The sequence below is a fragment of the Channa argus genome, chromosome 5, assembly GCF_033026475.1.
Source record: "Channa argus isolate prfri chromosome 5, Channa argus male v1.0, whole genome shotgun sequence".
NCBI classification, from domain to species: domain Eukaryota; kingdom Metazoa; phylum Chordata; class Actinopteri; order Anabantiformes; family Channidae; genus Channa; species Channa argus.
Window position 1 is genome coordinate 615,436 of NC_090201.1, and position 26,809 is coordinate 642,244.

A 26,809-nucleotide genomic window follows, 5' to 3' on the forward strand; every position below is an offset into this window, starting at 1 on the left:
TATTTTCATGGTACTGCAAAAATGCAGCATTAGCCTCCAATTCCATTGGGCTTTACTATAAATTCAAATAAATATTGTCTAATGGTGCCTAATTACAAATTATTTTTAATCATATCGGCTGTATAAGATTACATTTCTCTGTTTTGCTGTATAAAATAAGTGCATAATTCTATCCTCCCTTTGGGAAAATATTAATTTCTCAATAAGCAAACATGAACAACATGTCATTAAAGAGTCATAGAAAAGCGACAGAATCCAATACTACAGGAACCCCGTAATTTTAAGTGCAAACGTTCCATCACGACATCTGCATTTACAATATCAACACTATATCAAAACATTGAAAATAGAAAACATAGATTTTGATTCTCCCCATAAGGCTTTGATTACCCCGCCCAAAAATAGCCGACGCAATAACGGGGAGGGCGGCCACCTCCCAAATCCACGAGAGAAGAACAAAGAAACACATGCACGAAGAGAACAGGAAATCAGACAACCTTAAATTTGCAGACATTTCACTATCTGGCCATTACAAAAATAGAAATTAATCTTAAAAATCTATACGTGTTACAGGAAAATAAAGGGCGATTACACAAAAAGATAAACAAGTTTTTTATATATATATATGTATATATATATGTATATGCTTATATACCTTCTGAGTGGGTTTGATACCATAAACATCTATAAGCAGACTGGAAAGAGACCCACTCTGACAACATGGCATCACTCAATTTACATGCTATGCATATTAACCCATGTTGATCTCCATATGTACAATAATGCATCCTGAAGAACACTGCAGAACAAGGAAGCTCCTGCAAAACCTACTTGTAAGCTGTGACACACTAAGCTGCAGTGCACTCACACACAAAACGTCCCTGTGCGGCTCTGGTTTGGTCTACACATAAAGATATGGCTTAACTGAAATGCCGTCATAAATTCTTTGCTAACTTTAAGTGATAGAACTCCATTTATGATTGGGAGGTAAACTTGGGCTTGGCTGTGATAAGGCACCATGTATCAGGGACACACTGCAAGCTGAAGGCTGGGGATTGTTAGTTGAGTCAAACGGATTTGCTGGTCATCTATCCCTGGGTTAGAAAGAGACACTCGTGTAAACACGCACTAGCTTGTAGCAAGTGTGATGTACAATAGCCATGATAAATAGCATAGAAAGGGGGGATCTATCTACTGAGTCTGTGTTTCAGACTTATGGCTTCAAAGTCATTTACAAACATGCACATGGGAGATCATCTGTAAGAAGGTTTTGAGGGCAAAGGAAGGTGCTTAAATGTTCCTGAAGGTTTCTCGAGTCCCCAGGATTAAAGGTTAATGGGTTTCAGGTGGCTAAGGCGAGGCAAAGGTGTCTAGCTAATAAGATTTGGAGGTTTATTCTGAGTTTTAACTGCACTGACACTGCAAGCAACAAGATAAAGCCCATACATTGGCAACAAAGCCTGAGATGACAATTGGGCAAGATTGTTGCCATTATTTTACTTTTCATCAATCCTGTCTGGTTTTCCACTATTAGGTCTGCACCACCAACATGCTGCTTAAGAAAGCAGTCAGATATGTTAATGTGTAATTGCAACAGCACGAATTAAACCAATATCTGCCACCATTCTGCTAATTTGACCTACACTATGTACTATTCCTGATCACCATATGTACAATGTACCACAGCTACTGATGCCATTTGCTTAGCTACAGAGTATTAGTGGCGAAAGATACATTTCTGGGATATCTATAATTTGCAGACACTTGGGAGTCAGTACTAATACACAGGTAAAGGATGATGAGCAACTCCTTGATGTTATGCTTGGAACTAGGGGTAAACTGCTTTGCACACTGTTAAGGTGGAACGCAAACAAGTCGATCGACATTTCAATTGAAAATACACCCAGAGAATCACTGAAACAACACACAATCACAGCAAACGTTGTTCTGAGGCAAATTATGCCTTAAAATCTTGGGAAATGGAAACATCTTGGGCCTAACTGCAATACATCTTCCCACCATTTTCCCATGTTTTTGAGCTGCCCCTCCAAACACTGATACAATGGTTAGTGGTTAAATGGGAGAAGTGGTATTTGCAGTTGGCGATGGAGATTACTTCTTTCGTTGTGGTGCTGGTAATAAGTTTCCCCATAAAGGTAAAATATATAGTCAGCTAAGATAAAGCCAAAGCATTTATAACACAGTTAACATTTTTACAGGCCAATCAATATTACAACGATGCATTTATCTGTATTTTTGTCCCGGTTTGTCCACATTTTGTTTTGCTTAGCAAACCAACTGCCAGTCCCTGCAACAGATTTACCACCCCGACATGCACAAATCAGCCAGAAAATTAACACCATCTGGTGGTTTTATAAAGATATGAATGATCAAATAATTGCTGATGTATTGTTACGGGTTAACCACTTCTACACCATTACTAGTGATCTTTGACCTTTACCTTTTTATTATGTTATGCCATAATTACCATAATGAGTATTGTTTAAAACACACAGTTTTCTTAGTTGACTACTTTTACTTTTGTACTTCAAGTAATTCGCAGATAATCTCCTTATTACTTTTGCTTAAGACTAAAAGTGTTAATGCTGTGGCTTACGGATGTATATGAGTGGTAGTGATCTAACTACTACTACTCCGACTCTACTTAGCTCTCAGTAAGAAGTGCAAAAATGTTTCTCTATCCTTTGAAATTGTACCATCTTTTAGCACTTTTTTTTGCATGCCAGCCTTCATTTCAGGTGGCAGCATCAGAGCAGTAAAAATAACAAGGCTTGTGTGTTGTTACTTGCAGAGTTGATGCAGAGGGTTATGGCTTTAATTTATTTTCTTCCCACCTGAAAGTCTACTCGCTGGAGGCAGATCAGGCCACGCTGGCTTTCACGGCTCCCCTACTGTGAATACGCACATTAGAACAGTTACATAGAGGCATTCAAGGTTCACCTCAAATTATGGCCACAAATCACAATACAAAATAAATGGCTAGAATTAGCCAACACTTCAGAGCAGCTGAGGCAAGGCTTGACATTGAAGTTTAGGCTGAGAGCTGGGTAGAAGATATAAGAGTTGCAGGTAAACATGCTTAATGGTTTAAAGCACAACCCTTCATAGTGAGTAAACGTTAAGGACAGAGCAAAAAAGAAGCAGAATCACTGTCAGCAGAGAAGACAGGATAGGAACTGATAACAGAAAATGGGTCTTTTTTGGCAGTAACACTAGCACAAGATAAGAAGGAAAATCTATAAAAGGAAAGATTCAAATATCTGCAATCTCACTGGTCTGTTTGTCCAAGAATGAAGCAGACTAGGGCTGCTCAGGGTCCATTCCACATCCACTGGCAGTTGCCATGGAAATGGCAAATTCCTCCATCCATCGAACTGTTGCGACATGGTATCCTAGAAAGCCAGACAAAATGAATTCGTGCATAGGGGAGATGGCATCAGTGTGCATCAGTACGCAACAGCATCCCTGGGGGTTTAAAAACTGGGAAACAAACTCACTGTGTTACCCCCATCCATCAAATCCTACCTCCACACAGCAAACTGTAGTGTGACTTGTGTGGCTGTGAACTTTAAAGCACCAGAGTGATGGGGAATGGCAGTGAGTGCCCCCCCCCCCCCCCCCCCCCCATTATTGTCCTGGATATGGGAACAGAAAATGGAGCTGGAAATAAAAAAAAAAAAAAAAAAGGGGGGGGGGGGGGGGGGGGTCTGGCTGTCTGGGTACAAATGTGGTGAAGGGGAGGTAAATCCTATGTCTTCTGCGGGTCTGGTGAAATGGGTCCCGGTGTGTTGGTCCCATCCATACTGTGTACAGGTATCTGAAACTGTGGGGTGAGGACGGTTGGAAACTAGAAAAGAGCAGAATGGAGAGCGTCAGGGTGTGTTAAACAAAGGTGCAGGAGCAAAGTAAATACTCTCGTGTACTGACTTGAAATAGGTGGGCTCCCTGCCGTCGCGTGGCCGGGCTGAGTGGAGCAACTGGACTGAGTGTGCTCCAGAAGTGGATGTTAGACAACAGTGGACTGGGAGTCAGCAAAAGAGTAGGAGTCTGAGGAGACAGACAATAAAGGATAGAGCCAGGATGTCTGCATTATAGCACAACACTCTGGATTTGTGGACCAGAGAGCAGTGAAATGTTCATGTTTCCACTGAAAGCTCACCTGCTCCTATGGACAATTCTTTAATAACCAATTTGGAGAATTCAGAAAAAAAAGTTTTAAACATACATATCAACATTACTTTATCCCTCAAGAATCTAGTATCAGTCAAGCTTTTGCACCTCTGAATTGCCATTAACAACTGTGCTGATATATATTTGTGCTTGTGTGTTTTTCTAATTATGGCCCTACATGTTTAATCAGATTTTCTAAACAATACATTTACAGACGGAAAACTCAGCTCCATATTATTGATTACATGGTGAATTGTAAGCACAATAATAATTAAGATTATTTTTACTCTTCACTTCACTTAATACAACATATCTTACAATGTGGTCTCAAAACAAGTTTTGGTTTATATTTATAATGTATTTTTAACAAAACTTTTACCTTTTTGCTCAGTGTGTTGTAACCTGCGGTAAAATTTTTAGGTCACAACCCCATTAATAAAGACCAAACCCACCTGTAGCATTGCTGGTGTGAGAGAGGCAGTAGGTAAAGAGGGGCTGCAGACGTTCATGGGGGAGAAGTCAGAGGTGGTGACCAGTAGGGCAGGAGGACTGATCTGCAGTATTTTCGGTGGCTTGCGAGTCTTTCCTGAGCCCTGAGTGCTGACTGTGGTGCAGCTGCTCACTGAAGATGAACTGGTTTCTGTGTCCACCAAACTGATGTCATCTCCAGACAGGCGAATACAACAGTCCACCTGGTAAACACATAGAAACAGATGACTATATTTCGGAGGTTATGGTCAGGACAGGAGGTTATGTCTGGCTTGTTTTTGCTGCCCTCAAGTGGACAGAGATCTGACATTGCAGGCTCAAAGATTTGAAGTTATTAACAGGTTATTTTGTTTCCTCAGGATGGTGTGATCTGATTTAATTAGTAGTGGCCTGGAAAGGTAGGTTAAGAATTCCAACAACCACCATAAGGTAACAGGAATCAGAAGTAGATAATTGACATGGCCCTTTGGTAAACAAGTCTCACCCACTTCATAGCAGTGAGACGAATGCAGACAAAAACATATTTTTTGATATATAAATGAACAAACTCTGTTGAGCTTTTCTGTTCATGTAGGACACATGAGATTATAATAAAAAGATGACCAAGAACATTAGTCTTTAGACCTATAAAGATGAATTGTGCACCGCTTAGGGTGTGCTTGTATGTATAGTAACCTTGTCTTGGTGCTGAGTGTCCGTGGAGTCAGGTGCCTGAACATCTGCGGGCTGAGATGATCTGGACTCGATGTCACTGTCAATCACAAGCTCCTGGGAGGAATCGGGCACTAAGCTTGGAGATGGGCTGGTGGAGGTCAGATCAGACAGGCTGAATGCTGCTTCTGATGGGCGGATGTGTTCAAATGAGTACACAGAGTGGGATGGCAGGGAGGAGTGTGTGCTGATTTCTTCAGCCCTCTGGACTGGAGCTTGCAGAGCATCCAAGTGGTTTGACATCAGAGATGGCTCCATGGCAACCTGAGGGGCGGGTGCTGGTGCTGACTTTGGAAGGGTGTTTCCAAACTTTATGACAGATGGTAATGTTTGTTGTTGTGCCTGAGGCAGTGCTTCCTGAATGTGGGCTGTGACAGTGGGACCCCTCTTGTCAGCCATCTTTTCTGCTGGGTTCTCTATTTTAATGGACTTGAAGAGCTGTCGCCCATTTTGCAGTGAGTTGAGCGTGAAGGAGGTGTACAGGCCAGAGTGGATGTAGTCATTACGGTTTGACTGCTTGGTGCCAGAGCCCAGGGCTGATGTACTACCTCCCACCTTAGCTCTGTCAAGAGACTCACTCTCCTGTAGGGTGCTGTCACTTTTTGTTACAGGAGGGAGGCCCCCAGCACTAACATCCCCGCCCTCTGTTCGAGTACCAACTTCTCCTTTGAGGATGTCAGGATAGGACACAAAACGGTACACGAACTTTTGACCATTCACCTTTTTTATAATATTCTGGAAGGCAGAGAAAAGCAAATGCAGAACAATCCATGTTAGTTTATTCTCTTATTGAATAAAAGAGAAGAAAATTAACAGCATCACTATTGTCTGGGCAGAAAGCCCACAGTGAGAGTAGGAGAGAGCAACTCTCTCTATACATTTGCTCTGCTAGGAGCAAAAAATAGACGAGTCACACCACAGAAAAGCTCTGTGAGTGGTACAACCCTGTCCTTCCTGTCTGTAACAAACTAGCAACCAGTAAAGCTGCAGCCAAACATACCGAGCAGCCCTGCCCAGAACGCCCACAGGGTCAGACTGTGCTTCTGCCAAACCACAAGCAGAGTGGGAGACAGACAAGACTCTCTCCACATGTCACGGAGGACTTCAGCCATTCTGAGATGGAATCCAGTTGTGTTTTGCTGCTTGCTTGTTCACTCATCTGACTGTGCCTTATGAATTCCCGCAGTTATTAACAACTTATTAATAATGACTACACTCTGTCTTTTGCCATTGCTAGTCTTCACTGTCTGCATTAAAACAACTTCTGCTAACTTCTTCTTGAAAGCAGCCAGTGATTTTGCACTGAAATCAGTCACCACCTATTCCTCTTCTCTGACAAAATGCTCAGCAGACAAAACAACAATGACTTCATTTTCCTCTCAAACTTTTTCTCAAACTTCCAGGAGGACTGACTGCATCACAACCTGTCAAAATGTCAAAAGAATGCTCTAAGCTTTATCCACGAATATTTAAGGACCCTTAAAAGAGTTTTCTGCTACCTGGATGCATGTGGTTATTGCTACAGTTGGCTTGCAACCTAAAGGCTTGGAGGATGAGCTAGTTCTAAAAAAAGAGCATTGTCTGTCATTTACAAATAGGCAACAAATCAGATGTGAATCAAGCATCCAGAATTTTGCTAGTTGTGTCCGTAACCCATACCAACAAAAGCATCAAATTTGTTCTAGCACCTCGAACAGATACAGCACCAATCTGAGGAGAATGACAGATGCTAGCCCAACAACAGTAACAAACTTTGATTCCGAATGGTTTGTCAGCATCTGAACTACACTATATTGCCAAACGTATTCACTCACCCACCCAAATAAATGAATTCAAGTGCACAAAGCAAGGTCCATAAAGACATGGATGAGTGAGTTTGGTGTGGAAGAACCTAACTGGCCTGCACAGAGTCCTGACCTCAACCCGATAGAAACCTTTGGGATGAATTAGAGCGAAGACTGCGAGCACTGTGTATTATGTATTTCATAAACACACTTCCCAGAAGAGTTGAAGCTGTTATAGCTGCAAATGGCCGACGTCATATTAAAGCCTATGGATTAAGAATGGGAGTCACTAAAGTTCATATGGGTCTAAAGGCAGGTGAGCCAATACTTAATAGTGTGTGTGTGTGTGTGTGTGTGTATATATATATATATATATATATATATATATATATATATAGTGTATATTTCATATCAGCTGATAGTAGTAGAGTTATGGTAGTAACTAGTAGAACCACTGCAGGAGATAAGAGTTGACATGTTTACCTTATCATAGTAGTATCTGAGTGCCCGGCTGAGTTTGTCATAGTTCATATTGGGCTTGTTCTTCCGGGCTCCCCACAGTCTGGCCACCTCCTCAGCCTGTAGCAGTTTGAACTCCCCTTCCTTATTGGTCCAGCAGATCAGCTGCTCATTACTGGAATCCAACAGGAGCTGAAGAAGGAACTGCCACAGGGTGACAGAGTTGTCCATGTCTCTCACTGAAATAAATAAGAAATATTATCAGATATAACATGGCGTGCTATAATATCGCCCTCAGGCCTAACGCTGCAAGTCAACTAGCTCTGTAAATTGTGCCTTTTGTGATGAACAGTTGTAGCTTAATCCTTCTCTTTGCGCTGTTTTGCCAACTTCAATCCGTCAACCAAAGAACCGGCGTTCGAGAAAAATAGTATGTGAATACCCGGCAGACACAAGAATAGTTGCATTCTGTCATTTTAACTCTCCAGATTATTTGACCCAAATCAGGAAAATATCTGGGAGATACCTCAACGTATAAACAGAGATCTGGTCTAACTGCTTGCAAGCAGTTATTTAGCAGCCAAGGAAAGACGTTGTTTCCCAGAACCTTGTGTACCATCTGGTAAACACGCTGCTACCTCATGTGGTTTCCACATTCTAAGATAATAATGCCACCAATAACACTGCTGAACAGAGCCAAGTGCTGTCTGATTAACAGCTGGACAAAGTCAAGCACCATCCACGTAATTCCCTTCGTAAATAAATCCTACAAAGGACAAACTTTTATAGGACATTTAGCACTTTATAAACACATTGAATATATTCAGCAACATAAAAATACATTATTAAACAGATTTGATTACAGCTTAGTCTTACACGCTATTATTTTGCATCGCTTTGTCTGCTAATGGCTTTAAAAACACCATCAACCAGGTAATGACTAACGTGCTTTCATAACATTTCACAAACGAGTAACACTATTTTAGTGAGGTGTAGGTTGTCGACGCCACCATAATTTATGAATTCAAGTACTTAAACCTAACTTTACATCATTATACTGAAGTGTAAGGTTTTGTGAGCTGGATGCAAACTACATCTGGCGCTTACTTTATTTCTGTAGGGCTCTGCTGCTGTAGTCTTTGCAGGTTTTTCAGTGTGGCACCTTGTGGTGAGATTAGAAGCTGTACACATCAGTGAAACACCCACACAGGTGTTTTTACTGTGGCTCTCTGCTCTGCGTGGGCATGCAGAGAACATGTTGGACTGACACTTCCCTTCACTATTTATTGCTCCTTTCTTATTGGGACACTTCATTATTATTTTAGGCGTGTGGGGTTTTCCGCAGCAAACTCACAGGATCATGACACCCTAGAAAATCTAATTCAACATAATAAGTAAAAAACCTGTTCCAGTCGCTGCGACAGGCTTGTGGCCCTCTGGCTTCTTATTTAGACTGAATTCCACTGAAAGTATTTAAAGGTTAAAATAAAACCTTATGGATTGAGATTACAGCTGCCTATTTATTCAGATGTGCAGGTCAAAGGATGTGTTGAGCATAAATGTTGTATATAATAAAACAGTATATTTAAACAATGTTTTCATCAACTATTTCACCCGTTTATATAAATAAGGTTTGTACATCCAAATAATCTGTGCAACTTTTTTTAGATGTTTATGTGTGATGTTTCATAATTTTTATGGTATGCCATTTAATAATTTGTACACTGGTTCCAGTACAATACCCGCTTTGCAGTACAAACATCAAAACAATTTTTGCATTGTCTTTTATACATTTAGGAATAAGATATATTTTTGTACAAGACATTTTTTGACAAGTTATACCAAACACAAAGCATCATAGAGCTGCAGACAATAATTGGCCTAATTTTAATTTTACAATGACCTTTATTTCCTTGATTAGCTGAGGAACTGATTTGAACCAAACCTGCAAAGCGCCATTCATAATTTGCGACTTCCCATTGTGAAGTATTGACATCTTGTTTTGTCTAAAAACTAAGATATTGCATATGGCACAGAAAATTTGTAAAAATATTAATCTTTAAAATAAATGGAAAACAGCAAATGTTTGTCTTTTTTTAATACAAAATTACAAGTAATGTGGAGAGACTGGTTGATTATGATCCGTTTATAAAATATTAGAAAAAGATGTGAAAACCCGCCATCAACATTTACTAAAGCCCAGAGGAATGTATACAAATGTTTTGTCCACAACCAAATCATATTGAAATTACTCTCAAAGAAGACAAAAGAAACAAGAAAAAAATAGCACTTGATAAGAATAAAATTAATAATTTTGAATAGTTTGCATTATTGAATTACAAAAAACCACGGCAGCTCCACTGTAATGACTGAAAGCGATTACCAACAAAGATGTAGTGAAGACACATTCTGCTGCAGTGTTTTCCCGAGGAAACTGGTTAACACATGTGGTAAGCTGGCATTAAGATATCAAACAGACTGTATAGGGTGAACATACCCCAAACGCACCTCTGCCATCAGCCTGTACGCTGAATGATGAGTCTCAAAGATCCGACCAGGTAACCTCTCTCCTGTCAATTGCAGACTGCTGCAGACACCTGTGGCCATTCAGGGGAGCTATTTTATGTGTCTGCCTGCTTGACATGCCCTCAAACTATTTTCTAAAATCTTTAGATGTACTGCATTGTTTTAACAGCAAATGTCAAAATGTAGCTTACAGAAAATATTTTGTGGCACAAGACTCGAAGACATCACCATAACTCTATTATAAAAGGGCTGCTTCCCACATGACAGATGTTCTGATGAGACTGATTGTGTTCTGGTCCAGTTATAGAACACATTTGAGATTGTCGCTATTGAAAACGCCCATCAGCTCCACTTGTCTTGGTGATGTTTAAAAAAAAAAAAGAAATCCATAAAGAAAGAAATAAAAAAAATCAGCCCTTCTGTCATCCATGATCGTGCCTTTATTGAAAGTCTGTTAGATCAAGCTTGGAGCCCACTCACAACAGTCTGATCAAGCTCCACACACACGTTTATGCAGTGACACACACAAATAGGGAGAAAGAGAAAGAGCCAGCTTCTTTTGCAAGGGGAAGCTCCTTAATTGCAGTTGTTGTGTAAAGGATTCCTTTAATTCACTGCTAAACTAATGAGATTTTCTCAGAGAGAATCAAAATTGTGAACAAGTTGACAAGCAGGCATAATATGGCTATATGTGTTGCACAATATTGCTGTTTCGTCCACTCCGTGTATCTGTCAAAGTGTATGTGTGTGTGTGTTTGCATGTGTAAGCTTCTTATGGGGACAAGTAAATCTGCCCTGACTCATCCAGACCTGCTGGGTTGGAGACACACACCCCCCTACACACAATCTGTCTCAAAAACTGTCATATTATAATTGGTGATATGGGGGCAAAAATAGGACAGTGTCAAAAACGCTGCTAGGAGGGAAAAGATTACCGATGAGCGTTATGTAACGACTGACACTTGCAGCAAATGTTATCAACGGAACACCGAGATAAAGTAGGTTAGGACACACCAGTCATATAAGAGTGGTTATTCAAGCACATTAAAAAAAAATTAAAAATCGGGAGTTTGGAGCGACTAGGTTCTACTATCAAATGGCCAGACACCCACACAGATGAAAATAAAAGACCACTTGTTGATGGATGTTAGTTTCGTTAGCATCCACACAGAGCACTCGAGTATTTAAAGTTGCAAGGTTGAGCTCAAATGCTACTGTTGTTTTTAGCATGTGCGTCCATGCAGTTCGAGCAGACAAACAAATCAGAGCATTATCGTTTGCTAACTGTAAGTTAGCTGTTAGCTAGCTTCACGTTAGCTCATCTGCTAACAGTACCTCGCTCGTAGAGCCCGCTGGATTTCCGAGTCGTCGAGCCGCGTCCAAATATTCCCAAAACATCGCTGACAAGGTTTTTATACTGTTATAACTCATAAAACAAGTTTGGAGCGACGTGTCAAGCAAAAACCTAAACAGAAAAGACAAATTAAACTGCCTTTGCCTTGTACTGACGATATATCCTTTAAACAGGAAATAATGGTGCGTTCATAGTTCCTCGTACGCTAAATATTACCGAAGCTGTTGCGTTCTGACGTTCATATTATGCTGCAGATACTTAAAGCGTCCGTCAGTCAATATGCAAACATTGGAAACTAAGAAAAAATAGAATATTTATGTCAAAATATTGATTTACTGACTGATAAAGGGTCAAAGAATAAAAGTAAACTTCCATACTTTGCTCTTTATTTCGAATTGCATCTTTGCTACCTTACACGTTACAAAATCAAAATTTGTCCACGGTTTTTTTTTTTTTCTCTGTGCCGTTTGTCGTGAAAATTCCGATGCTCACCTAAACACTAAAAGGCGTCATTAAACTCACGCTGAGATCACTTCCTTCTCTGCTGCTGCTGCTCCGGCCGCGTTTTTATGTGGCGAATTACTCTGTTACAAATTCCCCCAAGCAAACGATCCGTGTGCGATGTCTCTAACTTACACGACTTGCTGTTTATGTCACTATACTCCGTGTAGTTTGCAACTTGTCATTACCATTAACAAACTGAAAGAATAAAGTAATATGATTTTAAGTCTACCCCAACATGCACTGGAACAAACATAGGGTCTCACCTGTTTATCCCAGGGCTACAGACAATGTTAAGCCAAATCCTGTTTTATCTAAAATGCAAACGTATAGTCACGTAAATGTCATCATCTATGAGAAAGTAACTAGCGACACCATCATTTGGATTTGATTTTATCTTAAAGTGACTTTTTTTATAACTAAGACTTAGTTTATATCAGTTAAAAATCTAGAAAAACTTACTAGGAAATTAGAGCATTTAGACTAAAAACTGACTCCAGTAATCAAAAATTATTTTACTGAATCCCAGCACTTGAACCTATTTTAATATTCTACCATTCAACTGAATAATTTGGCTAATTTTGAATAATTTAGAACCTAATGGTAAGTAGTAGTCATTCATCCATTATCTAAACTATTTATTCTATTAAGGGTTGTGGGGGACTGAAGCTGATGCTAGATGTTACTGAGAGAATGCTGGGGTACACCCTGAGCAGACCCCTCACATTCACACAAATCTGCAATTTAGAGTCATCAATAAACCTCACTTTTATGTGTTTGGACTCTATGAGGAAACTGTAGTAGCTGGAGGAAACCTGGGTAAGCATAGAGAAAATATGCAAATTCAAATAAGCATTTGTGTAAATGATAAATGCTTTTAGTTGGTTTTCTCCCTTTTACTTTTGCAGTTTGGAAAATTCAGTTCCGATTCATACAATTATACATGTTAAACTTAATTTTAACAAGGATTTATTAAATCAGATTATTTCTAACTCAGGCTCTTACAGAAGAAACTGTATCTTTTCAGATTAACCACCAAGTGGCAGCAGATCACAGCAGTGTCGCACTGCCATCAACCAGGCCTCGGCAACTTTTAATCGAATTTAATGTCCCTGTTCATTTGTTATTATCTAATGTGAACACATACTAAACATCCAGCTAAACTTTGCATGATCATGTTTGTAATAGCAGAGATTATGTTTAAAAATACTAAATTAATATGATTCAGATGTTAGTTTTCCAAGTGTTCTGTAGGTTTCATCATCTCACTCAGCAAAAGCCACTCTGAGCAGCTGCAAAGAGGAGCAACGCTTAACGGCAGCCAATTATAACAACATAGTTTCAAAGCTAATATGATACAGCCAAAACAGTATTCAGGTATTAATGTGACGCCGTCAAAGACCATCCATCCATCAATCCTTTAACCGTTTATACCGTTCAGGGTCATGGGATGGTAGAACCTATCCCAGCTTTCATTGGGTGAGAGGCAGGATACACCAAGGATAGGTTACCAGCCAAGCCCAGGGCCCAGTGATTATTTATAGAGTGGATGTACTGGATGGACTGGTTGAATGACTCACCACAGCAAAAGAGAAATCTGCTGCATATTATCATTTCTGCAGGTGTATCTGTTTTTTTTTTACCTGGGGTAGATTTCCAGTTTGTTTTTTTTTGTTTGTTTTTTTTGGAAACTAGCATTGTGTAGCTAGTTATTGCGTCTGAAAATATATTAGGTTCTTATTAATCAATGGGAATGTTTGAGAAGGCAAAAGCATTGTGACTTATTTAGGATGATTTTCAGTCTCAGTCTTGTGATTTAGTCTGCATATCTATATTTATATTGTAACGTTATCATGTCCACTCACTTTGTAGACATTTAAAAAAAAAAAAAAAATATATATATATATATATATATATATATATATATATATATATATATATAAACATTGCAGTGGTTAAACAATAAAACATTTATTGAGTTTGTTTATCTTGCTTTCAGTTGAAAAACTACTACTAATTTAATATTTAATATTACTGTGGGGTGCAAAAGGGTGCAAACTTAGTATAAACCTAACATTATAACAATGCGCATTTAGTTAGTAGATATATTTTTCATCATTGTAGGTTTAAAAAAAAGATCAGGGAGTGTATAAGAAAATTATGGTAAAATAATGTAAATTACAGTTGGGTGAAAAAGTTAGCATCTCCCCCTATAAATTAATTCAATATGAACTTTATTTCTGATGAAAGAAAATGTATATTATCTGAATGTGCATTGAATATTATGTCAAATATAGTTTTACTCTTTCTGACATTTTAAAATAATGGGATGCACACTGCACCTAAATGTACCTTATGAAGTTGTTATGCCTGTGCTTATTCCATAAGTTTTAGTGTTTCTGGGTTTTATCGCCTAAACCAGCGGCTTTCCCTAAACCTAACCACTTGTACCATAATCATCATAATCAAACTTAGTCAGGTTTTTCCATTTCTTTACTGGAGATGTGTGGCTGTAGCTCAGGTAGTAAGGCAGTGGTTTGACTCCCGGCCCCTCCCAGGGTAGTTCCCAGTGGGTCAGTGAGCACCCTGCATGGCAGCTGCTGTCATCAGGGTGTGAGAGTGTGTGAATGGGTGAACATGAAGCAACACTGTCAAGTGCTTTGGATAAAAGTGCTATAAGAAAATTCACATTCTCATGCCCTCTCATTTTTTAAAGTTTTTTTCACATTTTACAAAGATAATATTAATTATAAACATATTAAAATAAAATATTAAAATGAAAACAATAAATTTGTATGTTTTAAATGTTTTGCGGGGCTGAACTGGATTTACTGCTTAAGCATTTTCTGGGTTTATCACATCTGTAAGAGCAATTTCTTTCAAATTATTACTTAAATTGTTTGCTTCATTATACCTAAACAAATTCTGGTTTGTGAAACATTCAGCCTTTCACACACTTCTGTGATTCTTAAAGGAATTCAGTTTCGACTCACACCAAAGAGAATAAGAGGGGGAGAACGAACAAAGAGGGGAAGGAGGAAACTTCTCATAAATCCATCAAAGTAACAGCTTTAAAGAATCTATTAATATAATAAACAACATTTACATATTTCCAGTCTTTTAGAGTAAATAACAGTGTATTAAAGGTATTAGAGAGAGGACAGTGCTCTGCCCTACAGTAACCTTTAGTCACAACTGCTGTCTGTTATTCTTATTACATTACAGCACATGGCCCATGTTTCATTTCTAAAGGGAAACTCCCTTATTTTCTTTCCTTATCCTTATGTTCTGTCCACTCTCCCTTCAGATGCCTGCCTCAAGCACAGTTCACAAATCAACAACTGCACTACATGAATCAGAGGAGCAGCCTTTTGTCATTAGCGAGCATGTGAAAGAGCTCAACAGGAAAACAGGCAACACTGATTTTTTTATTTATATGTTTTGCTTTGAAGTTGATCTGAATTTCCTCCGGGCGCTCCCTCCCTGCCAAACAAAACTGGAAAGCTACAAATTCCTCCATGATATGCACGGAGAGAGAGCCGACGCTTCCTTTCTGCTTTCTTGAATACTGAACTGACACTTACTGCCTCACGCTGCGGTAGTCGGCTCAGCCATGGAAAGTGACTCCAGGACTGAAAGCTGTTTGCAGCACATTTCACTGTGTGTGTGGCCTTCATGTGCTTATCCTGCCACTCACCCTGTGCTGTAATCCCAACTGTCATTGAGAACTGCAGGAAATTTTCAATGGTGTCATTTCACTATTCTGGGGGTAAATCAGCAGAGGCAGTGATTAGAGAAATGGTGAAAGTATGGCTTGCTGGTAACTATAATGATAAGCTTGCCAGTATTTGCAGAATCAAATGAGTTCTATAAAATAAATTGGCTAAACTAGGGATTGTTGTTAGAATTCTTGTTGTTGTATACACTTTTTCAAGGAGTATTTCTAATTGATATAACCAACAATTTTAAGTTGTAGCTGGTTCATTTACATTTAGTCATTTGTCAGACGCTTTTATCCAAAGCGACTTACAAGTGAGGTACAAGGCAGCAAAAATCTAATTCAAGGAGAAAACATCAAAGCAAAGTCCTATCAGAAAAGTGTTCACAGGTTATGAGATGCAAGTGCGAGAAAGAGCAGAAAGGATTTTCTTTTAATTTTTTTAAGAGATTTAAGTGCATAGGAAGATGCGGAAGAGTTCTGTTTTCAGCAGTTTTTTGAATATTGGGAGAGAGTCAGCTGAGCGTGCAGAGTTTGGTAGCTCGTTCCACCGTCGTGGGATCATTGCGCTAAACAGTTTTGCTTGGTGTCTTTTGTGCGGTGCTGGGACCAGCAGATGTCGTTCGTTGGCAGATTGCAGCGGGCGGGAAGGATTGTAGACTTGAATGAGTGAGTTCTGGTAAGCGGGAGCTGTCGAGTTAACCGCCCTGTGAGCAAGAGACAGTTCAAATACAACAAACCAAGTTGCTTAAGACCCTTTTAACTAATTGTTTTGGTTTTGAAGCCTGCAAATCTGCTGCTTTGGTTCATTAGCCAGCAGACTGCTGACATTTCATCCATCCATCTATTATTTGCAACCAATAATCCTAGCTGGGGTTGAGTTTGCCTATCCCAGATGTCATAGGGCAAGGTTAAGATTCTATACCAGGGCCACTACAGAGAGACATAAACAGACAGACAACCATTAAAACCTACAGGCAATTTAGTGTCACCTCTGAACCTAACATGCATGTCTTTGGACTATGGAAGGAAACCACGCAACCACAGGGAAAACATGCAAACGCCACACAGAAAGGTCACAATTGGTCACGGACGTGAACCCACAACATTCTTGCTGTGAAGCAGCAGCGCTCACAGTTAGAGGTATCTATAGCCCTGAAATTTCATTATTCTCGTAAAAACTTTAGTGCAGCACCAGCAACAGATCACTTACTGGCTAAAAAAAAAGTCCTCAGTAGGAAATAAATACCAAAATAATTAAAGAACTATAATACTTGGACTTGAATTACCAAAACACAAAGCTAAAGCAAATGTTGCTATTATAACTTGTAATTGTTTATAAGACAATAGCCATACTAGTGACTTTTTGGCATGTTTAGCTCATCTCCAAAGTGGACTGTTTTGGATAAAGTTACAAAGTTGTGAGTGTGCAGCTTGGTGGTAGAGTGGTTAGTGCTGCTGCCTCAAAGCTAGAATGTCCCTGGTTTCCTCTCACCGTCCAAAGACATGTGACTGTGAGTGATTTTCTGTCTGTGTATGTCTCTGAGATAGACTAGGGACCTGTCTAGAGTGTGCCCCGGCTCTCGCCCAATGACAGCTGGGATAGGTTCAAGCCCCCCTGTGACCCTAAACAAGATAAGCAGTTAAGATAAGTTAAGAATGTTGTAAATTGGCGCTATATAAATAAAGTTGAATTGAATTGATAGTGGATTGATTAAAATTGTATTAAAAAGTATTTGCTAATGTAACAAGACATGTGCCTAATTACAGTTAGTTTTCTTTTGAACATGCTGTCAAAAAAGGCTAAAAGGCAGCTGAGAGAAATCATTAATTATTACTATTATTAAATGATTTAAAATATTATTAATGTACAAAACTCACAGTGGGAAGAGGTTTAAGTACACTACTTGTGTAATGTATTTTCTGACCATAATGTGAAGTCTAATTAGTGCTACTAACTTAATGCAAGTTGATTGAACTACATCACATCATTTCACACAATAGGATCATTGCATCATGGAAAATAGTGTGTTAAACATGACATTTTTCCTACAACTTTTCTAGAACTGTACTCTCACAGAAAGTTTGTTATGACATTGCTCTGTGTCTACACAACACTTCTTTTCAGCCTCCTTCAAAACAACAACAAATTCATTGACTTTGTATTTTCATTTTTTTGCTGTTTATTTTTTTGCAATTAGGAAAATAGCATTTCTGGTATTCAAAAAGAAAGTACAGCTTGTGTTCTCCCACATACACAGAGAGGACTGAGAGAGAGAAACAGAGAGAGAGAGAGAGAGAGAGAAAATTGGATGATGATTACAGGATACAGGTCTAGATGTAGGTCAGTAGAAGCAGCCTGGGGAGGCTCAGACACAAAGACAGCACTGGTTCAGACAGATCAAAATGTCTGCCCGTCTGTCTGCTTTGAATGGGCTTCTACATTACAAAGCATGGTTGTTGTTTTTTTTTAAAGAATGAAAACCAGGTTTACCTATAATGCAAAGAGACAAATATAGGAGGTTGATTGCTGTGTAAATGACTGTGCAAAGCTACATGCAGAAGTGCTATAACGTTGAGTTTATCCAAAAGCACCGATGCTGCTTAAGCCAAGTTAAGTTTGCCAGTAGCTTTGTACTAGTTATGTGTCTGCTGGTTCTACAGAGACAATCCAGTTATATGAATCTTTTAGTTTACAGTCTCTCTGTGACTGCACGATGCCGTGCTATTCAACCTTCCTTAGACATTTTTTGTGTTTTTCTTTCCTTTTTGGCATTTGATGGTTCCAATACATTTTATGGAACTGCCATAAGAGCACAATGTTTTTCATTTACCATAAATACAAGTGCACTTGAGACCAGCAGACTCAGCCTAAAATGGTTTGTCAGTGAGTAGACCGGGACCCAGCTCATCCCACACCATAATCAGTCGGACATTCCACAGATTGATCACGCTACAATCAAACTCACGGAAGAGACCAAAACCCTCTCCAGAAACACTGTATAGCTTAATGCACTGACTGAAAATCCTGATAAAAAAACACCTATATAAAGGCTACAAGCTGTACATATTATCTTTGTCCATTATGTTCAGTATACATTATATTGAGTTTGCTAATACATATTGAATAGATGTTAGCTGCCTTTTACAGCTGTTTAAACTATTAGCTTTTCTTGCTGCTATAATCAACAGAAACAATAATTTTTACAGTAAGTGCTACTGTAAATAAAAATAAAAAAAGAGCAGTTTTTTATATCAATCTTTGCACCATTGAGACCAACGTTTAACAAAAAAGGCCGAGTCGTATCTGGGCCGCGAGAGTCGGCTGCAGAATTTTCTCTATTTGATTTTCAATAGAGTTTCAGAGAACAAAAGAGCTTATAAACTGTCACGCACCGATGATGTCGTTCTAATGCCCTCACAGGGCGAGAACAGGGATTTCTGGTTTGGCAACCCCAAGTTCAGAATCACAGTTAAATAAGAGCAGTCATATGATAACAGCACAACAGTGGAAGCAACTAAGATTTTGTGACATGGACAAAGGCAGTCGACACAGATTAGGGCATTGTAGGACAGAGAAAAGGCAAACGAGTCGACACAGGGAGGGTTTCGATTGGACAAATCCAATAAAGGCCAGGTGTGGATGCATAACATCAGGTGTTTAGGCATTTTTGTTTCAGCTCAACTGAATTGTGAGCAAGTTCACAAGTTTAATATGACTAAATCACTTCCACGTTTCCACATTTGCTTTTAACATCAAGAGTCACACTGTTGACTCAGTGAGTCAACTCTAACTCTGACACTGGAAGTAGGAGTTAATCAGAGTTCCCCATTTCACGCAGTGGCATGTGAATCTTGTCCCCAGCAGGATGGGCACACATGATGTAAATGTAAAGCTAAAGAGTAAATTTACACTTTATCACAAATGATGGGAAGCTTAGTCCACGTCGACCCTGAAATTTGGCTTTGAGGAAAAGGGACTGAATGGTAAAAGTAGGAAGGAGATTGTTTGATTACAGACGCCCCCCATTACTGATTAACACCATATTTCCAACAGTACTTGGCAGCATGGTAACTGGAGCAGTAGTGCAAGAAGTGGTTCCAAGAAGTGTCTCCTGTTCTGTGTTTTGTTTCAACTGTGTGTGTGTGTGTGTGTGACTGAAAGATCAGGAAACTTTTAGCTGAATTTCTTCTTGAGGTGGTTGTTGGCTCGACACAAGACGACCTACCCAGAAGGAGGAGTCAAAGTTAAACAGCAGGGAGGAGAGAAAGGAAGGAAATGATGAAAAGGGAAACAGAAGCCAGCCCTCAAGACTCTTCTGAAAGTTCTGCTTGTAAAGCACCAAATATCCTGAGGGAGAGAGACCCGGACACCTCCCCCTTTTCCTAATCAAAAGCCAGACAGGCAGACAGGCAGACAGGCAAGGAGGGAGTGCGGGCGGTTGCAGGGCTTGGTTGAGGCCAGCTTAAGTGCTTGTCACACAGTGGCTCTGATAATCCTGCTGGGCCTGGTGCTGCGGTGGACCTTTGTGTGTTTTGACAAGTGGTCACTGCGAGCGAACTTCTTCTCGCATAGCGAGCACTCGTACGGTTTGATGCCAGAGTGAGAGCGGCGGTGACGGGACAGCTCGTCGGATCGGGAGAACCTGAAGACACAAAACAGATGGATGGAGTGAGGAACGCAGATGCAAGGAAAACACAAAGGATGCAGCGATCTCTTTAGATTTTCCCACTAGTCTGACACTCAAGACACACAGAATAGTGTTCTAAGCCTACGAAAAGATTACCACTCATGGGCTGCTGACCAAAAATCAAACAGATCAAACCGTGATCACACAAGTGCTCTCATTGCTTTCTGTGCTTCAACATTTCTCAAATCATCACTGTATCTAAGTATATCTTATTTGGCCTGCACACAAAAGTTAATACAAATTATAATTTTTATTAATATCTTCATAACCTTGTCTTCTACACTCAGGCGTTGGATATACTTGCTGATTATTGATGCAGAACTGCAGCATTATTGGTGTCATTGTTTACATACTTCCTCACATCCTTTGTATATGTCTGGAAAATATTATTATTCATTTAGGGGAAAAACAGGAGTCTAATCATCCCAGACCAGTAAATATTTCTTTATCATCAACTTCTTTTCAACATCATAAATTCTAAGTCAGAGTGATACTTGCAGATTATAATGTTGAGGTTACAGGATTAAAAACAATAATGATGACATAAATTGGAGCATTGTAGACAGGCTCGGACAAAGGATTTTTTTCTAAGTTTCCTTGATACACAGACAAATTTGTTGTTATGATGGAGCTCAAAGGAAGGATGCAAGTTATTGGGGAAAGACATTTTAATGTGTTCACGTGCAAATGCTCGGCAGTTAAAAACATGGGCTTTGCTCCTGTAATAGACAGGAAAACAAGCAGTGCAGGTGAGGGAGGAAAGAAAAAAAAAAAAAGAGTGAGCCTCAAGGAGTTCATGAGAAAGAGGAAACAGCTGCAGTAGTAGGTCAGGAGAGAGGCAGTTATTATTACAGTTACAGCCTTGAAGGGCTCTATAGGGGCCTCCAGGTAAATCACCAGAAAAAGTAAACACGAGTAAACCTAAATATAAAGATAAGGATGTTTGAAACCATCTGTGCTATGTGGCATTAATATCCAACTCTAAACAACTTCCTTTTCAAGCATTAAAAGTAACTAAAGGATTCAACGTGTTTGATGTAAGTAGTCTGCCTGGCAGTATAATGAAGGGCAGGGTCTTCACCACTGTTGATAAAGTAGATGCAATATCATGGAGTTGGGGCGTTAAAGGGAGTTAGTAGGAAGATGTAGATTGTAGAAACAAGTGATCCATTGTCACTCAACAAGCGGATTCTTCCCCTAATGACCAACTAGTGGAAAACTCCCCCCCCCCCCCAAAAAAAAACTAAATGTACTCTTTTTATCTCGATTCTAAATCTGGTGCAGTACCCATCATGCCACATACCTCCAGCCACACTCAGGCCAGCTGCATGTGTACGGTTTCTCTCCCGTGTGCCGGCGGAAGTGAGCTTTCAGATGGCTGCTTTTGGTGTACATTTTGCCACAGCCTGGGTGGGAGCACTTGTGCACTCTCTCTGTAGGTGGAACTCTGGTCACTCGGGGGGCCACAGCCTTCAACAGGCCGGCGCCCTGGCCCCCGATCCCCGTCACACTTGTAATCTCTAGAGTCCTCATTGTGATGGGCAGCGGGGCGATCTTCACATATTTCTGGTCAGCTGACTTGGGATCTCCACTGTTCAGTGATAACAAAGTGGTGGGGGTGGAGGGTACCTGGGGGGCAAGTAAAGTGAGGTTATGTCCTGTAGCACCCTGAAGCCCCATGATCAGATGAGTGAGCCAGATGCCATTCTGGGCCCCTGGAGGAGAGCTTGCTGTGGTCTGAGGCTGGGTCAGAGGGAGGGCCTGGAGCTGGAGAACCAGTGGCGCACCCAGAACCACCGGGGGGGTTAAGGTGGAGGGTGATGGTATTACTTGTGCTGAAAGGGAAGGATCATCCGGGCTGGGGCACCTTTGCTCATTCTGAGAGGTGATTGTGCTGGAAGTGGAATGGGAAACAGGAGTTCCTGGGTCACTGCAAGTCTGTGAGGAGGAGCACACGGGTGCACTGGAGGACAGAGAGGCAGAGGAACCACATGGCAGATGGGAGACATCCTCTTTTGGGGCTAGTAGCCCCTCTTTGACCGGATCCATTTTTTCCCTCAAGAACTCCTCTATGTCCTCTAGAGTTGGGGAGAATGGGGAAGAGGGCTGAAAAGAAAATTCTGGCAGCGTAGGCTCCTGACTCACAGGTTCCTGCTCCTCACCTGCAGCTCCAAAAAAAATAAGCAGCCGCGCCTCATCATCTTCATCTTCCTCCTCCTCCTCTTCTTCTTCGTCATCACCAGGGCTGGAACTGTGCAGGACTCCCAGCTCCCCGGCCTCTGGGCTGTCGCAGGAGGCCGAACTGCCGCCTTCGCTGCCGACTCCGTCTCCTAAACTAATGGAGAACAGACAGGTGCTGCTGCTGCTGCTGCTGTCCCTGAACATGTCATTCTCCAAAGCCAGCGCTCTGCTGCTGAGAGACACCATTGATCCAAGCCAAACACAGAAGAGAGGAAGTTGAGGAAACTCTATGCAGAAGAGTTCTAACAAAACCTGAAAAGGGAACCGAAATTAGTTTCCAGAAAACAGTAAAGCCATTGAAAATCCACACATTTTAAGCTTAAAAAGGTAAATTTCCAACATGCTAAGGAAGATTACTTATTCCACAAATTAACAGTCTGCTTCATTCTTAGTCATTTATATTTATTTTTATTTTTATTTTTGCTGCCAGATCAGCAACAAAATTTCCATCAATTGACAAAATTTCTATTCTGTTGTATTTGAAACTATGAAGTATGGCTGAATAACTAATATATCATTAGAATAATTTGTTTTTATAAGCAGTTGTAATAAAACAATACTACAGTACATTTATACCACCATCACAAGCATAATAATAAATTGTTACTCAGTTGTACTATGGATCAGTCCCTTAGATATGATCTTTTACATTATACTCATTAGGCACACATCTGGAGAACATCTGGATTTAATGTATTTATCAAGCACAATTCAAGATGTAGATTAGATACTAGACACTAAATCATCAGCTTTTAGCTTGTCCCTTCAGGGGTTGCCACAGCAGAACGTGAGTTTCTTTATGTCGGATGACCTTGGATGATGCAACCCTCCTATTTTATCTTGGCTCAAAACCATCACCAAGGTGGCCTTTGATGGTGGGGCCACACCTGGTGTGGCTGGATTCAGTCGGCCTTCTGCATCCCAACCTGGTGCATTGAGCCACCAGGCCCCCATAGCAAGACCTGACACTACCAATCCTACAATAAATGACCAACTAACTCATGGCCAAATTAACCTGTTTGGTTAATGCATCAACTTTATCAGTACCCTAATAATCTATCATTTAGTGGAGCTCATGCTAAATTAACTATGCTACCAAAAGAAACTCAGAAACAGTAAGCCAGAAACGTATGAGGCCCCAATAGGCCCCATCTATTTTGCCACATTGGTAATCCAGCTTTGAACCAGCTTCAGAGTTACACATCATACCAGTATCGGGCCAGAATCGGGACCTCTGTGTACTCTTACTCATACAACTTGTCAGAACCCTGATGTTAGCCTCCGCAGGTAGGTTGAGGTGGAAAAATGTCTGTGGTTTAAGCCATTTTAAAGACTTAAAAACGACTTGCTTACAGTCATGCTCGTGTTTCTAAAGAATACTTTAAAATAAATGTAATATTTGACACTGACAACAGCAACAACAACGGTTGTTACCGTTACTTAAAAAAAAAAATAAAATAAATCACCTGAAGTTTTACAAAACTATTTAACCTTAATATTCCTGTGCAGACTCTACAGTCTATGATGTCCACACTTCTGCATCCAGGATCTCAACCTAAAGCTGTGCTTTCTTTCTTTTCTTTAGTTTTTTTTCAGCAAAAGCTGCTCCGTTTATTAAACACTGGTTGTCACCATAATTGTTTTGGCATATTTACTTAACTACAATGAATTAGTGAGGATTTTACTGTCCAGCAACTCTTTCTAGAAGCAAAACAGTTTAGTAATTGTAACTAAAATGCAAGTACTTCCATTCAGTCTGGTGAAAAGTGGTACCGGGACATCCTGTGATCCCAATATTTTGACATACCATCTAGTCCCTGAAGGCTTAATCTCTTTTTAAATGGTCAAATTTAAATATATTTACAACAGTCCAAAACAAAAAACAAAAAAAAAAACTGCTAAAAAAAAGTATCATTATCAGCCCCTATTAATTACAAATGTTCTTGTAATTTAACATATTTTTATAATGTGTATAAACTGGGGTAGCAGCAAATTATAGATAAAAAAAAAAAACCATTATGATTGGACTATGCTAGATAATGGTATGTTTTTTATAAGCTTGGTGACCCCTAACAGGTCCGCAGACCACAGATTTGAAAGCATGTAGACAGCGGCGAGATAACAAGCGTCTGTTTATGTAAAGAAAGACTGTAGCTGCTGTCAGATCGTCAGACACATGTTGCAGCAGGGCCTCGGATTTAACCCAGTACACGAACAAGGCGCTGGGTAAACACGGCCCGCACAGACGCGCCCATAACCATATGTCGAGGAAAACTCCCCCTGAGCAAACAATCGCGTTGTGAAAGCGGATATTAAACAGCACACTGACTGTATTTATACAGCAGGAACTGTCGTAACGTGGTAATCCGCCAGAAGCCCGCGTAGGAATCCACGAGTCTCAAGTTCGGCTGGGTCAAAAAAAGTGTTCTATTTATACTCCTCCGTTTCACCGGATGCACCGCACAGGAGAATCCCAGACATTTGGCTCGACCTACCGTATATAGTTCGGAAGAGGCTCGGTGGTCGAAACAGCGCCGTCGACGGGTTTCTATATTTTCGTGTTTTCTTTTTCCTTCGTCGTGTTATTGTCGTAAAACACTCACATCCCGTCCTTGCTTCGGGTCCATGTTGGCATTCCCTTTCCCAGCGTCACGTGACGGCATCGCTGCACAACTCGGAGGCACGGGTCTTGTTCCGCGCCTCCGATTGGCCGAGCCCCACGGAGGCTCGCCCTAAAAAGAGCGCTCTGATTGGCTGCCGCTCGATAAATTCTGACTGCCATGTGTTGATGGAGGGTTCACTATGACACGACACAACAGGACACAATGTGGTCCATTGATGTCCCTTCACAAGAGGGGGGATGAAAAATGAAAGAATCTATAAATGTAACAAATTAACAAACTGACTGAAGTTAGATCGAGCGTTTTCACCAGAATTTGTGCTCCCAGTACATCCTGCTGCTGAACTGTACGAATGTGTACAGCAGTCCCTGGGTTTTCCACCATGCTACCTGCTATTAACCTGCTATTGGGCCCTTGCACTCTTTCCCAACTTTAAGGTTGTTTTACGCAAAAAATACACCATCTAGGAATTACCTCATATTATTTTGTAAAGTGTGTAAAGCAGTACTAAAACAAACTTGTCTTGAAGAGTTAAAAATACAGTGTAACGTAACCAGTTAAAGCAAATGTAATGGTAAATATTCATCGTCTACTATGAAGATACATTTATTACACGTTTTATTGTATTGTCATTTGTTATTGGCTTAGACAACAGCTTACGGATACTCAATGACTGGCCTTAGAAGAAGATACAGATGATCGGCTCCCTGTGCAGATGACACAGGGCGACGACAGCAGAAGCCCTCCGGGGGCCGGCGGCGACGACAGAATCCCTCCAGGGGCCGGACAGGAGGCCCAGCAGGGAGCCGGCGACGTCAGCCGAGGTCCCGTAGTGGAGGGCCGGGAGATTGACCAGAAAGACCGTCGGCCGGCCCGGAACCAGGAACAGGAGCAGGTTCAGAGCCAGGCCGGATCACGGCCGACCCGGCACCAGGAGCAGGAACCAGAACAGGAACAGAGCCAGGCCGGACCAAGGCCGACCCGGCCCCAGGAGCAGGAACCAGAACAGGAACAGAGCCAGGCCGGACCAAGGCCGACCCGGCCCCAGGAGCAGGAACCAGAACAGGAACAGAGCCAGGCCGGACCACTGCCGACCCGGGGGCAGGAGCAGGAACCAGAACAGGAACAGAGCCAGGCCGGACCAAGGCCGACCCGGCCCCAGGAGCAGGAACCAGAACAGGAACAGAGCCAGGCCGGACCACGGCCAACCCGGCGGCAGGAGCAGGAACCAGAACAGGAACAGTGCCAGGGCAGACCACGGCCGACCTCGGTTGGATGCGCCCCGGAACAGGAGCTGAGGTGGCGGTGTCGACACGCCCCGGAACAGGAGCAGGTGGAGTGGTGGCTGACCCAGACATCTGGACCAGATCTGGGCAAACAGGGACAGGTGCAGAGCCAGGTGAGATGCTGACCGGGCCAGAAGCAGGAGCTGAGACAGTGACAGTAGCAGGAACAGCAGAATCGGGTTCAGGGGCAGGAGCTGGGACCGTGAGAGGAGCAGGAACAGCAGATTCGGGTTCAGA

At 41.1% G+C, this 26,809-nt stretch overlaps 2 protein-coding genes across 2 annotated transcripts; both read right to left on the reverse strand.

The window, feature by feature from the left end:
• Positions 1-1,634: 1,634 nt before the first annotated feature.
• Positions 1,635-11,710, reverse strand: elk4 (ETS transcription factor ELK4). Its single transcript, XM_067504599.1, has 6 exons — positions 11,496-11,710; positions 7,659-7,873; positions 5,356-6,126; positions 4,644-4,883; positions 3,949-4,068; positions 1,635-3,868 (listed from the first exon to the last, which is right to left on the reverse strand). The coding sequence occupies exons 2-6, from the start codon at positions 7,863-7,865 to the stop codon at positions 3,770-3,772; spliced, it is 1,437 nt and encodes a 478-aa protein (XP_067360700.1). The 5' UTR covers positions 7,866-7,873; positions 11,496-11,710; the 3' UTR covers positions 1,635-3,769.
• Positions 11,711-17,880: 6,170 nt separating this feature from the next.
• Positions 17,881-25,354, reverse strand: si:ch211-117k10.3 (Krueppel-like factor 15). The gene is made up of 3 exons (XM_067505425.1): positions 25,161-25,354; positions 21,728-22,917; positions 17,881-20,379 (listed from the first exon to the last, which is right to left on the reverse strand). Exons 2-3 carry the CDS (start codon positions 22,849-22,851, stop codon positions 20,211-20,213), a joined length of 1,293 nt encoding a protein of 430 aa, XP_067361526.1. The 5' UTR covers positions 22,852-22,917; positions 25,161-25,354; the 3' UTR covers positions 17,881-20,210.
• Between the last annotated feature and the right edge of the window lie 1,455 nt (positions 25,355-26,809).